Here is a 13,708-nt window from a genome sequence, read left to right on the forward strand (position 1 = left end):
GCCTGATGTGGGGCTCGATCCCATAACGCCAGGATCACGCCCTGAGCCGAAGGCAGACGCTTAACCGCTGTGCCACCCAGGCGCCCCAGAATTCAAGCGTTTTCACCCAACAAGCCTTTACAAAAAAAGATACATACTCTGCCCCCACCTCAAAAAGCACATACACACACTGATCTTTCCCCTTTAAAAATTTTATTTCACTACTTTCAAAAGCTGTATTTTATGTAAGTTGTTTACAGATGCTTTTGTAATTATTCTTTAATCATTTCATATTCTTTTTTCTTTTCTTTTTTTTTTTTTTAAAGATTTTATTTATTCGACAGAGATAGAGACAGCCAGCGAGAGAGGGAACAAGCAGGGGGAGTGGGAGAGGAAGAAGCAGGCTCCCAGCGGAGGAGCCTGATGTGGGGCTCGATCCCCTAACGCTGGGATCATGCCCTGAGCCGAAGGCAGACGCCTTAACCGCTGTGCCACCCAGGCGCCCCTCGTATTCTTTTCTTAATTGGGCTACAAGCTCCTTGAAAATAGAAACCATGCATGTCTCATGGAACTCAGTCTACCACTATGCACTCACAAGAAACAAAACCAAGGATGCTGAAAGAGAAAAATGAATTGAGAGTCACATTAACACTTACTCTTCAAATTTGCTTTTAAGTAGGGACTTTACTAGAGGCAACAAATCTACACAGCAGCCAAGTGAGATGTATTGTTTTTCTTCCTGTAAACTAAAATAAATACTAAGTTGTAAAAATATGAACAAGTCATTTGTCCTTCTTTAAACTTACTTTTTTTCTGAAAAATATTCTTTTTTACCTATTGGTGAGCACAGGAAGGCAATCCACAACAACTCCAAGGTCTTCTATCCTGTGGGTACAAAACGGTTTGGAGAGCTGATTTCCTTATTTATAACCTTCACACTGCTTTTGACAAATTTACTCATTCAGCAAATAATCTGAGTCTCTAGGATGAGCCAGGTGCTGGGGATGCAACACTGAACAAGGAGATAGCACTTGTATTTCAGAGTGTGTGTGTGGGGATGGGATGTGGAAGGAGGCAGAGACAGATAACAAGCAAAATATATACAGCAAGTTGATGGTAGTAAGTGGTACGGAAAAAATAAAATAGGAGAGACAGGGAGTGAAGAGATATGTATTTTTAAATAAGATGGAAAGGGAAGGCCTCATTAAGATAATATTGGAGAAGTGGGGTGTCTTGTTGGCTCAGATGGTTAAGCACCCGACTCTTGATTTTGGCTCAGGTCATGATTTCAGGAACATGAGATCTAGCCCCATGTGGGGCTCTGAGCACAAAGCCTGCTCAAAGAATCTTTCTCTCCCTCTCTGCCCACTTGTCACCACCCCCACTTTTCCCCCATCCCACGCTCCCCACCTGCCCCCACTCTGGGGCGGGGGGGTGGGGGGAAGATAATGTTTGAGAAGAGTCTGAATATACTGAGGAAAGCCATGCTTAAACTTTTGACTCAAAGGGGATTTTTAAAAGGTTACTTTCCCCATACTGGTATCTCCTAGTTTTATACATAAGAATCTTAAAGAAGGTAATAGCTTTGTTCAATATGATGAAACAGATGATTTTCTGTATTTTGGTTACTCTTAGACTGGTGATAAATGTAATTTAAACTATATTGTTGCTACTGAAGCTAAAGTCAGGAAGTTTAAAATTTTAGCCAGTATAACATAAAAAAGAAGAGGCACATCAAGATAAAACATGGAAATTACTTTAACTGAATAACAGCATAAAAGGCCACACTTACCTCACCAAATAAGCTACAAGTTCACTTATACTTCTCTTTCTCCAGAATGTTAAAGCTACATTCAATCTTAAATTCCTGCTGAACAAAACCTGTGCCATTGTTTCATGGTCCTGAGAAACCTGAAAGGCAGTAATCTAATTTGTTAAAAAGCACACTGAAGAGGTGCCTGGGTGGCTCAGTCGTTAAGCATCTGCCTTCGGCTCGGGGCATGATCCCAGAGTCCTGGGATTGAGCCCCGCATCGGGCTCCCTGTTCTGCTGGGCACCTGCTTCTTCCTCTCCCACTCCCCCTGCTTGTGTTCCCTCTCTCGCTGGCTGCCTCTCTCTCTGTCAAATAAATAAATAAAATCTTAAAGAAAAAAAAAAAGCACACTGAAACATGACATGAAACCATTTTTTTCCAATTAAATTATTCTGGTAGACATATTTTAAAATTATGCAGAGGTGATTCCTTTTACTGACCCCACAAAAGGAATGTTGCAGTTGAACATAGTAAACAAATGATCTGAATAAATTTAGACTTTTCTTTTTTATCAATACTTTTTATTTGCTACCATTTTCTTTTTAAATCTCAATATTTGTAAAATAAATTCTTTTTAACTCACCTACAAATTTAGGATTTAATTTACTATGTGGATTAAAGGAAAAGGTAAATATATGCAGGCTCGTCATTATCAACTGAATAACACGGGAAAGGAATCACAAAAATTCAGTTCCACACCCAGTATTTAAATTCATTCACTCATTTTTTTTAATAAAGGGAATATGTTCCTATTGAAACACTTCCCAGAAGTAATTACAGTTAATAGACTGGCATGTATCTTTCCAAACCATTTTCTAGACATACAAATTAGACAGATACAAAATTAAAATATTAATATCTGTATTTTTGAAAACCTTGTTTTTCACTTATATATTATAAGGATTTTAACGTCAAAACATAGATCAACCTCATTTTTAAAAAAACAATTATATTGTCTCCAGTTGTTATATACCATAATTTATTTAGATTGATTCTGGTTTTTCCCTATTAAAACTACGCATCAGTGGAGATCCTTATGTATGCAAATATGTACACTTGTACAAATATTTCGGTAAGATTAATTTTAGAACTGGAACAACTAGATCCACTTTTTTAAACAACAGATTAAGATATAATTCACATACCATAAAACTTAACCACTTAAAATGTACAATTTGGTAGTTTTTAGTATATCTGTGGATTGTACAACCATCACCACAATTTTAAAATCAGTATTTTCATCACCCCTAAGAGAAACCCTAAACTCCATTCTCCTTTCTTTCCAGCCCCTGGCAACCATTAATCTATTTTTTGTCTCTGTGACTTCACCTAGTCTAGGCAGTTCATATAAATTGAATTATACAGTATGTGGCCTTTTTGATGTGGCTTCTCTCACACAGCATAATGTTTTCAAGGTTTATACACAGTGTAGCATATACTGGTACTTAACTCCTTTATAATGGTCAAATGATATTCCACCGTAATAATATATGACATTTTATTTATCCATACATCGGGTGAAGGACATTTGGAATGTTTCCACTTTGGGCTATTATGAATGTTATGAACATCTGTTTGTAAGCGTTTGTGTGGACATATATTTACAATTCTCTTGGGTATATACCTAGGCATAAAACTGTTGGGTCAAAAGGTTATTTGTATTTGAACTTGGACAAAATACTGTTACCACGTTTAGGATTAAGGTTTTAGAGCAGGCACTAGTGAGTCAGTAAAAAAGGTTTGAAATAAGGAAAGATCAGGGGATCCTGGGTGGCACAGTCGGTTAAACAACCAACTCTTGGTTTTGGCTCAGGTTGTGATATCAAACCCTGCACTGGGCTCTGTGCTCAACTCAGTTTGCTTAACTCTCTCTCCCTCTGCCCCTCCCCACTGCATGCACGAATGCACACGCACGCCCGCTCTCTCTCTCAAAGTAAATCTTAAAAAAAAATAACAAAAGATCAATAAACTTATTAAGTGTCATATTAAGGAAGGTTTGTGCAAAGTACTCAAAATGAGAGCAAATTAAGAGGGGGACCTTGAAAAAATGACTCACCACGGCACTAATTCAAATGCACAACTGAAGCTTTCTTTCTTTCTTTTTTTTTTTTTTTAAAGGTATTTGCACTCAGAATGTTCATTCCCTCAATTCAACTGATGAACCAACCTAGGTCCCAATCTAGGCCAGATTTCTGGGTTATGAGTATGTAGTTTCTTTGACTATCTGACTGGTGTTGGCCCCATCACTTCTATAACTGCATGAAAGGAGGAGCATTGTCTGTTTTTCATCTGCGATGTAACTCCTTAGAGTCTGCAGAATGAATTAGCATGACAGTGATTCTCTTTAATACTAAGTTTGGTTACCATCCTATTCTCCAGGGTCCATGATAATTCACTATTAAGTCAAATTCTCCCTGATTTTTTTTTTAAAAGATTTTATTTATTTATGTGACAGAGATAGACAGCCAGCGAGAGAGGGAACACAGCAGGGGAGTGGGAGAGGAAGAAGCAGGCTCCCAGCCGAGGGCGGGACTCATCCAGGAACGCCGGGATCACGCCCCGAGCCGAAGGCAGACTGCGCTAACCAGGCGCCCCATGATTTTTTTTTTTTTTAAGATTTTATTTATTTACTTCAGAGAGTGTGAGCACAGGCATAAACACATGGAGAGACAGAAGGGAAGGGAGGGGGAAAAGGGAGAGAATCCCAAGCAGACTCCACCCTGAGCACAGAGCCCTACACAGAACTGAATCTTAGGACCCTGAGATCATGACCTGAGTGGAAACAAAGAGTCAGACGCTTAAGCGACTGAGCCACCCAGTGGCCCCCTGCTTCCTTTCTTCTCACAGATACTACATGCACTTTCTTCACTTCTCCTGGAATTACTTTCATTTACTCCAGGATCTTATTTTTACGAGTAAGAAGATATTCACTGGCAAATACAATCTTTTTTTGCATCATTTCATTATGGTTTTTACTTTTTAAACATTTAAATTTCCACCTTTCTTTCATCTTATTTACTTGTAATTATTACCCTAAACGTGATGCACATTTTCATTCACCTACACACTTACGACCATTTTAATTTAAAAAAAACTTGTTTCTGGGGTGCCCGGGTGGCTCAAGTTGATTGAGTGCTGGACTCTTGCTTTCCGCTCAGGTCATGATCTCAGTTTGTGCCATGGAGCCCTGTGTGGGGGGCTCCACACTCAGCCAGGAGTCCACTTGAGATTCTCTCTCCCTCTCTCTTTGCCCCTCCCCCAACTCGTGCATGTGAACTCTCTCTCAATAAATAAATCTTTAAAAAAATATTTTAGTTTGTATGCCACAGAAAATATTTTTCAAGCTGTCGTGCCAGATAGAAATAATACTAAGTGTACTAAATCATAGTAAAAGAAATTAATGTTATGTATCCATCAAAAAATTGTACAATTATTTAATTACGTGGAAAAATCCAAATTTATTAAACATAAAAATCAAGTAATCAAGCAACACGTACAATATGAAAAGATATATCAAAAATTTAATACTGTTATTTCCAAATGTTGAGATTATGAATAATTTTTTCCTTTGGGTTCATTTTCTGCAACATACACAAAAAACACGTTATAATAATTATTAAACTTTACCTAACTACTCCTTCAAATGACCTTTTTTTTTTTTTTTTTGAAGATTTTATTTATTTATTTGACAGAGACAGCCAGTGAGAGAGGGAACACAAGCAGGGGGAGTGGGAGAGGAAGAAGCAGGCTCCTAGCGGAGGAGCCTGATGTTGTGGGGCTCGATCCCATAACGCCGGGATCATGCCCTGAGCCGAAGGCAGATGCTTAAGGACCGCGCCACCCAGGCGCCCCTCAAATGACCATTTTTTAAAAAAACCTTTTTTTGAGGTGTTATATCATAAAACTCTCCCATTGAAAGTATGTAATATGATTTTTAAAAAATTTATAGAATTATACAACCATCATTACAATCCAGTTTTAGAATATTTTTATCACCGCCCCCCCCCGCCCCCCCCCCATTCCCTTGAGCCTGTTCAAACAACCAATTTTACCTGAGCTAGAATAGCAGCAAACCTCTGCAGGTTTGCCTGAACAACGCCTTCAATGGCAATTCTGATAGCCAAGCAAAACGTTTGTTCCTGGATAACTGGCTTTGGTGGTCTATTTTTTTAGGCAAGATGTCTTCTTCTTTCCTTTAAATCTCTGCTGGCCAACTTGCCATTTTGAATATTTATAGCAGCTTGTCAACCATTGCATTCCATCTCAGATATCACTAACTTAGTGAAATGGAGTAACTACTGATTCAAATTTGGTTAATCTAGAAAACTGTCTCAGGGACTTAGAATCACTCAAAGTGTCTGAATTCAACAGGCAATGAATGACTCTGCTAGTAGAATATGATAAAGAAAAAAGCGAATAGTATAATAGGAATAAAGTTAAACTCATTTAAATGACTTACCTCAGAAAAAAACCCACTATATTTTGAGGATGGACTTTCTGTCTGTGAAGAACCAGAATCACTGGAGTTAACCAAATATGTTCGACTATCATGGCGTAATTTTTCAGGCAGGTGGCCTGCACAAGCCAGTTCATTTTCTTTATTTGCCATGTCACAGCCCCCACTTCTAGGGGACTGTTTTCTTCTGTAACAAGGATTTGGAAAAGGATGATACACTTTCTTTCTGCGATAGATCACCTTATGTAGTTTATCTGGGCTTTTCACAGCTTGTCCAACTGTTCTGTAAGAAGAATTGATTTGCCTAAGTGAAAAAGAACTACATGAAAACCTTTACAACTTTTTAAGAAGAAAGATTTAATAGGTCACATTTTGTAATCACAAATCACAAAATTAGAAGTAAACCGAATTTTAAAAATCTTAACTCTTAAATCAAAGAGGAAAATAAAAGGGAAAAAATTCCAAACCATCTGGAAAGCAATGAAAAGGATGATACTTCATACCAAATGAAACTGAAGAAGCATAACTAGATATTTATATTTGAGTTGTGCGAATTTGAATATGCATACATATTTTAAAGATTTTTTATTTATTCATTTGAGAGGGACAGAGGGAGCAAAAGCAAGAGCAGGGGGAGAGTTTGAGGGAGAGGGAGAAGCAGGCTCCCCACTGAGCAGGGTGCCCGTCACAAGGCTTGATCCCAGGACCCTGGGATCATGCCTGAGCCGAAGGCAGATGCTTAAAAGACTGAGCCGGGGCGCCTGGGTGGCATAGCGGTTAAGCGTCTGCCTTTGGCTCAGGGCGTGATCCCAGCGTTATGGGATCGAGCCCCACATCAGGCTCCTCCGCTGTGAGCCTGCTTCTTCCTCTCCCACTCCCCCTGCTTGTGTTCCCTCTCTCACTGGCTGTCTCTATCTCTGTCGAATAAATAAATAAAATCTTTAAAAAAAAAAAAAAAAAGACTGAGCCACCCAGGCGCCCTAAGAATACTTACTTTGATTAAACTTAAGTATATTTAATTTATTTAAATAAGATAAAACACAATAGAGCAAATCTCACAGTTTTATATGGTGAGTCTCAAACATTTTGGCCTCAGGATACCTTGCAACTCTTAAAAATTATTGAGGTTTGAAAAGAAATTTTTTATGTGGGCAGTATCTACTGATATTTACTGTATCAGACACTGAAACTGAGAAAACTTACTGATTCGTTTAAGAAATAATAAGCTTATTACATATTAACAGAATATTTTACCAAAAAACCCCCAAACAAACCCATTTTCCAAAACGAAATATAGTGATAAGAATGGCAGTGTTCTTTACATTTGTGCAAAATCTCTAATATTTAGTTAAGACAGCTGGATTCTCATATCTGTTTCTGCATTCAATCTACCGTGGTATCAAATATCATGTAGCCCCTGGAAAATTCTATTTGTTTTTTTTTTTTTTTTTTAAAGATTTTATTTATTTATTCGACAGAGATAGAGACAGCCAGTGAGAGAGGGAACACAAGCAGGGGGAGTNGGAGGAGCCTGATGTTGTGGGGCTCGATCCCATAACGCCGGGATCATGCCCTGAGCCGAAGGCAGACGCTTAAGGACCGCGCCACCCAGGCGCCCCTCAAATGACCATTTTTTAAAAAAACCTTTTTTTGAGGTGTTATATCATAAAACTCTCCCATTGAAAGTATGTAATATGATTTTTAAAAAATTTATAGAATTATACAACCATCATTACAATCCAGTTTTAGAATATTTTTATCACCGCCCTCCTTTTTTTTTTTCCCCCATTCCCTTGAGCCTGTTCAAACAACCAATTTTACCTGAGCTAGAATAGCAGCAAACCTCTGCAGGTTTGCCTGAACAACGCCTTCAATGGCAATTCTGATAGCCAAGCAAAACGTTTGTTCCTGGATAACTGGCTTTGGTGGTCTATTTTTTTAGGCAAGATGTCTTCTTCTTTCCTTTAAATCTCTGCTGGCCAACTTGCCATTTTGAATATTTATAGCAGCTTGTCAACCATTGCATTCCATCTCAGATATCACTAACTTAGTGAAATGGAGTAACTACTGATTCAAATTTGGTTAATCTAGAAAACTGTCTCAGGGACTTAGAATCACTCAAAGTGTCTGAATTCAACAGGCAATGAATGACTCTGCTAGTAGAATATGATAAAGAAAAAAGCGAATAGTATAATAGGAATAAAGTTAAACTCATTTAAATGACTTACCTCAGAAAAAAACCCACTATATTTTGAGGATGGACTTTCTGTCTGTGAAGAACCAGAATCACTGGAGTTAACCAAATATGTTCGACTATCATGGCGTAATTTTTCAGGCAGGTGGCCTGCACAAGCCAGTTCATTTTCTTTATTTGCCATGTCACAGCCCCCACTTCTAGGGGACTGTTTTCTTCTGTAACAAGGATTTGGAAAAGGATGATACACTTTCTTTCTGCGATAGATCACCTTATGTAGTTTATCTGGGCTTTTCACAGCTTGTCCAACTGTTCTGTAAGAAGAATTGATTTGCCTAAGTGAAAAAGAACTACATGAAAACCTTTACAACTTTTTAAGAAGAAAGATTTAATAGGTCACATTTTGTAATCACAAATCACAAAATTAGAAGTAAACCGAATTTTAAAAATCTTAACTCTTAAATCAAAGAGGAAAATAAAAGGGAAAAAATTCCAAACCATCTGGAAAGCAATGAAAAGGATGATACTTCATACCAAATGAAACTGAAGAAGCATAACTAGATATTTATATTTGAGTTGTGCGAATTTGAATATGCATACATATTTTAAAGATTTTTTATTTATTCATTTGAGAGGGACAGAGGGAGCAAAAGCAAGAGCAGGGGGAGAGTTTGAGGGAGAGGGAGAAGCAGGCTCCCCACTGAGCAGGGTGCCCGTCACAAGGCTTGATCCCAGGACCCTGGGATCATGCCTGAGCCGAAGGCAGATGCTTAAAAGACTGAGCCGGGGCGCCTGGGTGGCATAGCGGTTAAGCGTCTGCCTTTGGCTCAGGGCGTGATCCCAGCGTTATGGGATCGAGCCCCACATCAGGCTCCTCCGCTGTGAGCCTGCTTCTTCCTCTCCCACTCCCCCTGCTTGTGTTCCCTCTCTCACTGGCTGTCTCTATCTCTGTCGAATAAATAAATAAAATCTTTAAAAAAAAAAAAAAAAAGACTGAGCCACCCAGGCGCCCTAAGAATACTTACTTTGATTAAACTTAAGTATATTTAATTTATTTAAATAAGATAAAACACAATAGAGCAAATCTCACAGTTTTATATGGTGAGTCTCAAACATTTTGGCCTCAGGATACCTTGCAACTCTTAAAAATTATTGAGGTTTGAAAAGAAATTTTTTATGTGGGCAGTATCTACTGATATTTACTGTATCAGACACTGAAACTGAGAAAACTTACTGATTCGTTTAAGAAATAATAAGCTTATTACATATTAACAGAATATTTTACCAAAAAACCCCCAAACAAACCCATTTTCCAAAACGAAATATAGTGATAAGAATAGCAGTGTTCTTTACATTTGTGCAAAATCTCTAATATTTAGTTAAGACAGCTGGATTCTCATATCTGTTTCTGCATTCAATCTACCGTGGTATCAAATATCATGTAGCCCCTGGAAAATTCTATTTGTTTTTTTTTTTTTTTTTTAAAGATTTTATTTATTTATTCGACAGAGATAGAGACAGCCAGTGAGAGAGGGAACACAAGCAGGGGGAGTGGGAGAGGAAGAAGCAGGCTCACAGCGGAGGCCTGATGTGGGGCTCGATCCCATAACCTCGGGATCACGCCCTGAGCCGAAGGCAGACGCTCAACCGCTGTGCCACCCAGGCGCCCCTGGAAAATTCTATTTGTAAGAGTGAAAATGAAGAAGGTGAATTAATGTTATTGTTATGAGTATAGTCTTGACCTCATAAACTAACTAATTGGGGTTCCAGGGACCCCCATTGTCCTCAGATCCATTTTGAGAACCAGTAGTTTAGTAGAAAGTGCTTTCAGGGTTCAAAAGATCTGGGGATGAATTCTACTTTTACCACTTTCTGGCTGTATGACCCTGAACAAATCACAAATCGTTAGTTTTTCTCATCAACTGGTAGGGGCAATGATACCCTTCTAGTAGGACTGTTGTAAGGATTAGAGATAATACTGATGTGTCTTCGACAGTGACTGGCACAAAAGAGCTATCTGACAATAAGTTACTTATTATAATAAAAAAGAAGACTTTTTTTTCCCCTTCTTTTTCATTCTTACCTAGCTTTCAATATTTCTGTTTCCCACAAACTTTAAAGAAGCTCTTACCTATTTATGTAAGCAGCCAACTGTTTTGGAGATTTCTTAACCTGAAAAAGAAAAGTAGATAGTTAACAGCATATTTAAGTTCTTTTGTGAAGCTGTGTAAATTCTGCAATTGATATCGACAAATCTGAAATTCCACAGTTAAGGTTTTCAGATTAAATCTGCAGTCTCAGTCTATAGTTACAACACTGTGTGTAGGTATATTTGACAGAGCAACATATCTATTTCCCTATCTTCCATGCCACTAGTCATATATTTTACTTACATGGTACTTAATAAGTGCGTTGACTTTTAATATTGCTTAAAGGAAATTATATCAGCATGAATGAGCCTTGCAATGGTGAACAAAAAGCACCTCTGAGACTCCTCTTTAGAATTAAACTATAATATTCAAATGATATCATATCAAAACAGCATACTGTCCATAAAGTTTTTAGAGCTTTTGGAATATAAACAGTTTTCAATATTTCATTAATTCCACTTAATTCTGGGAGATTAAGCAAATTATCACCTTCCTATTGTTTAAATGATTTAACCAAAACTATCCATAGACTTAACAGTTTAAACAATCTGTGATGTACTGAATGACCATGTCTCCTCAAAATTCATGTTGAAATCCTAATGCCCAAAATGAATGATATTAGAAGGTGGGGCCTCTGGGAGGTGATTAGGTCATGAGGGTGGTACCCTCATGAATGGGATTACTGCCCTTATAAAAGAGACCTCACGGAGCTCTTTTGCCCCTTCTACAATGTGAGGACACAGCAGAGAAGGCAGCCAACTATGAGCCAGGAAAGAGGCTCTAACCAGACACCAAATTGGCCAGTGCCTTTATCTCGCTCAGGCTTCTGCCCAGCCTCCAGAACTGTGAGAAATAAATTTCCGTTGTCTGGAAGTCACCCAGTCTGCGAGAGTAGCATGAAAAGATTAAGATACTGTCTTACCCACTACCTAGAACATGCACTTACCTCCTTCATGTTCTTATTAGTAAAATTAGAGATCCTTTTTCTAGGAAGATCAGTGGAATGATCCTCAATGTTATTACAAAAGGCTCGTTTTTTAACATTGTGGGCTTCAGATGCCATAATCTCTTAAATACCTAAACAACAAAACAAAAATAATGGAAAATAAAAAAAGCAAAAGAGCCTGGTCACTAACAGACATATAAAAATACAACACTATGTAAAAGAGGTTTATGAGTAAAGCAGAGGACACAGTTCTAATTTATACACTTTTTAAAACCTTAAACAGAGGAAACACAAGGCAGGGCATTCCAGGAAATTAAATCAGGCTCCTATTTGCAGCCAGTTAACAATAATATGGCATATATTTTTTGCCAATGCAACACGTCAATCTCCCCATTTTCTATATCACTAGCCATATATTAAATTTAAATTTACAGGTTATGAAATCAGGTCTATACAGTAAGTATCAATGACATCCAAATGTATAGAAGCCTAGTTTTTGAATCAAATCACTGGGTCAAATACAACTACAAGAAGCAGAGGAACAAAAATCAAACTATATATTATCTGACTTGTTTTATGCCTAACCCTTAAAAAAAAAAAAAGAAAGAAAGAAAAATTTAAAGATTTTATTTATTTATTTGACAGAGAGAGACAGCCAGCGAGAGAGAGAACACAAGCAGGGGGAGTGGGAGAGGAAGAAGCAGGCTCCTAGCGGAGGAGCCTGATGTGGGGCTAGATCCCATAACGCCGGGATCACGCCCTGAGCCGAAGGCAGAGGCTTAACGACTGCACCACCCAGGCGCCCCCTTAAATTTTTCTTTCATTTCCTGCAGTTAGCTCTCCAGAGCTTTCCTCTACCCTCGAAAAAACAAACCACAGTTTTCTATTCCTTTAATTATATCCAAAGAGGGGGAAATAGGTACTATTACTTTGTTTATATAACAGAATAAATTAGTGATTCCCCCACTTGCACTCAAGTTTCACAAAGGAAATTTAATTCAGGCCATGACCCGAACACAAGTTCCTCCCTCGTTCTTTTTTAAAATATTTACTGAGCATTCACTATATGCCAGGCCTCAGAATTAATGTAGATGACCAACCAGAGATGCTCTTCTAAAGAACTGCTTGGGAAGCTTTTAGAAAATACATCCTTCTGGGCCCTAACTTCAGATTATAACTCGGGAGGTCTCAGGAGTGAAGCCCAAAGCAATTATTTTTTTTTAAATTTTATTTATTCATTTGACAGAGAGACAGCCAGCGAGAGAGGGAACACAAGCAGGGGGAGTGGGAGAGGAAGAAGCAGGCTCCTAGCGGAGGAGCCTGATGTGGGGCTGGATCCCATAACGCCGGGATCACACCCTGAGCCGAAGGCAGACGCTTAAAGACTGCGCCACCCAGGCGCCCCAGCAATTATATTTTTAAGAAGCTCCACAGCATTTCTGATGCACACTCTTAGAAGAAAATCCGCCTTAGAGAATTTTCCAAAAATATGCACAAACACATGAAAATTTGCAAATAATTTCAAGGTGTTCTAAGATTTCCTGCCATTAATCCATGGACATCCCTTCCCGCTGCACCCCAGATTAAAAAACCTTTAGGATGAGACTTTTTTTTAAAAATAAATAATTGCAGTAATAAAATGAACACTGCAACAGAGGGGCAGTCATGTGAGTCAGCAAAGCTTCACGGAGCAGAGACTTAAAGGACAAATAGCACATTGAAAAAATAGCATGTGCAGAACTGAAAGGCATGAAGCAACATGGTTTGTTTGGCAATCTCTTAAGAAGATGCATGTGACTGGAGCTTAGGCTGGAAGTGGGTTGTAGCAGAGAAAAAAATGAGGCTGGAGAGATAGAAGCTGGATCATAAAGGATTGTTTGCACAAGGTAAGCTTTTCTTTTTTAAAGAAAGGGGGACTTTTATTATTAAAGATAATGGGCTAAACATAAGCAATTACTCCTACCCTTCCCTGAAGCCCCATTACAATGATAGTAAAGGGTTTTTAAAGGCATAAAATCCATAAGGACAAAGAAGAAAAGATGAGCTGATGGCAGTAACATTTTGGAAACTGAAGAGCAGAAGTGATAAATGACAGCAGATCTGAGAAAGCCAAATCCTAAATTGGCAATGAGGAAAGGTAAAAAGCAGAATCCCCAAAAGGTTCAGGACT

The 13,708-nt window shown here is 38.4% G+C and overlaps 1 protein-coding gene across 1 annotated transcript in view; it reads right to left on the bottom strand.

Annotated features, from left to right (window-relative positions):
• The window catches only part of KATNBL1 (katanin regulatory subunit B1 like 1), a 40,841-nt gene that overhangs the window by 2,748 nt on the left and 24,385 nt on the right, over positions 1-13,708 (bottom strand). Inside the window, exons 2-7 of the mRNA XM_034661216.1 lie at positions 11,539-11,669; positions 10,574-10,614; positions 8,477-8,756; positions 1,772-1,890; positions 814-864; positions 639-725 (exon numbers count right to left, since the gene is read on the bottom strand). Of these exons, the coding sequence (XP_034517107.1) occupies positions 639-725; positions 814-864; positions 1,772-1,890; positions 8,477-8,756; positions 10,574-10,614; positions 11,539-11,655 (695 nt within the window). The 5' untranslated portion in view covers positions 11,656-11,669. The remainder of the gene's footprint in view (positions 1-638; positions 726-813; positions 865-1,771; positions 1,891-8,476; positions 8,757-10,573; positions 10,615-11,538; positions 11,670-13,708) is intronic.

The sequence above is a fragment of the Ailuropoda melanoleuca genome, chromosome 5 (assembly GCF_002007445.2).
Source record: "Ailuropoda melanoleuca isolate Jingjing chromosome 5, ASM200744v2, whole genome shotgun sequence".
NCBI lineage: Eukaryota > Metazoa > Chordata > Mammalia > Carnivora > Ursidae > Ailuropoda > Ailuropoda melanoleuca.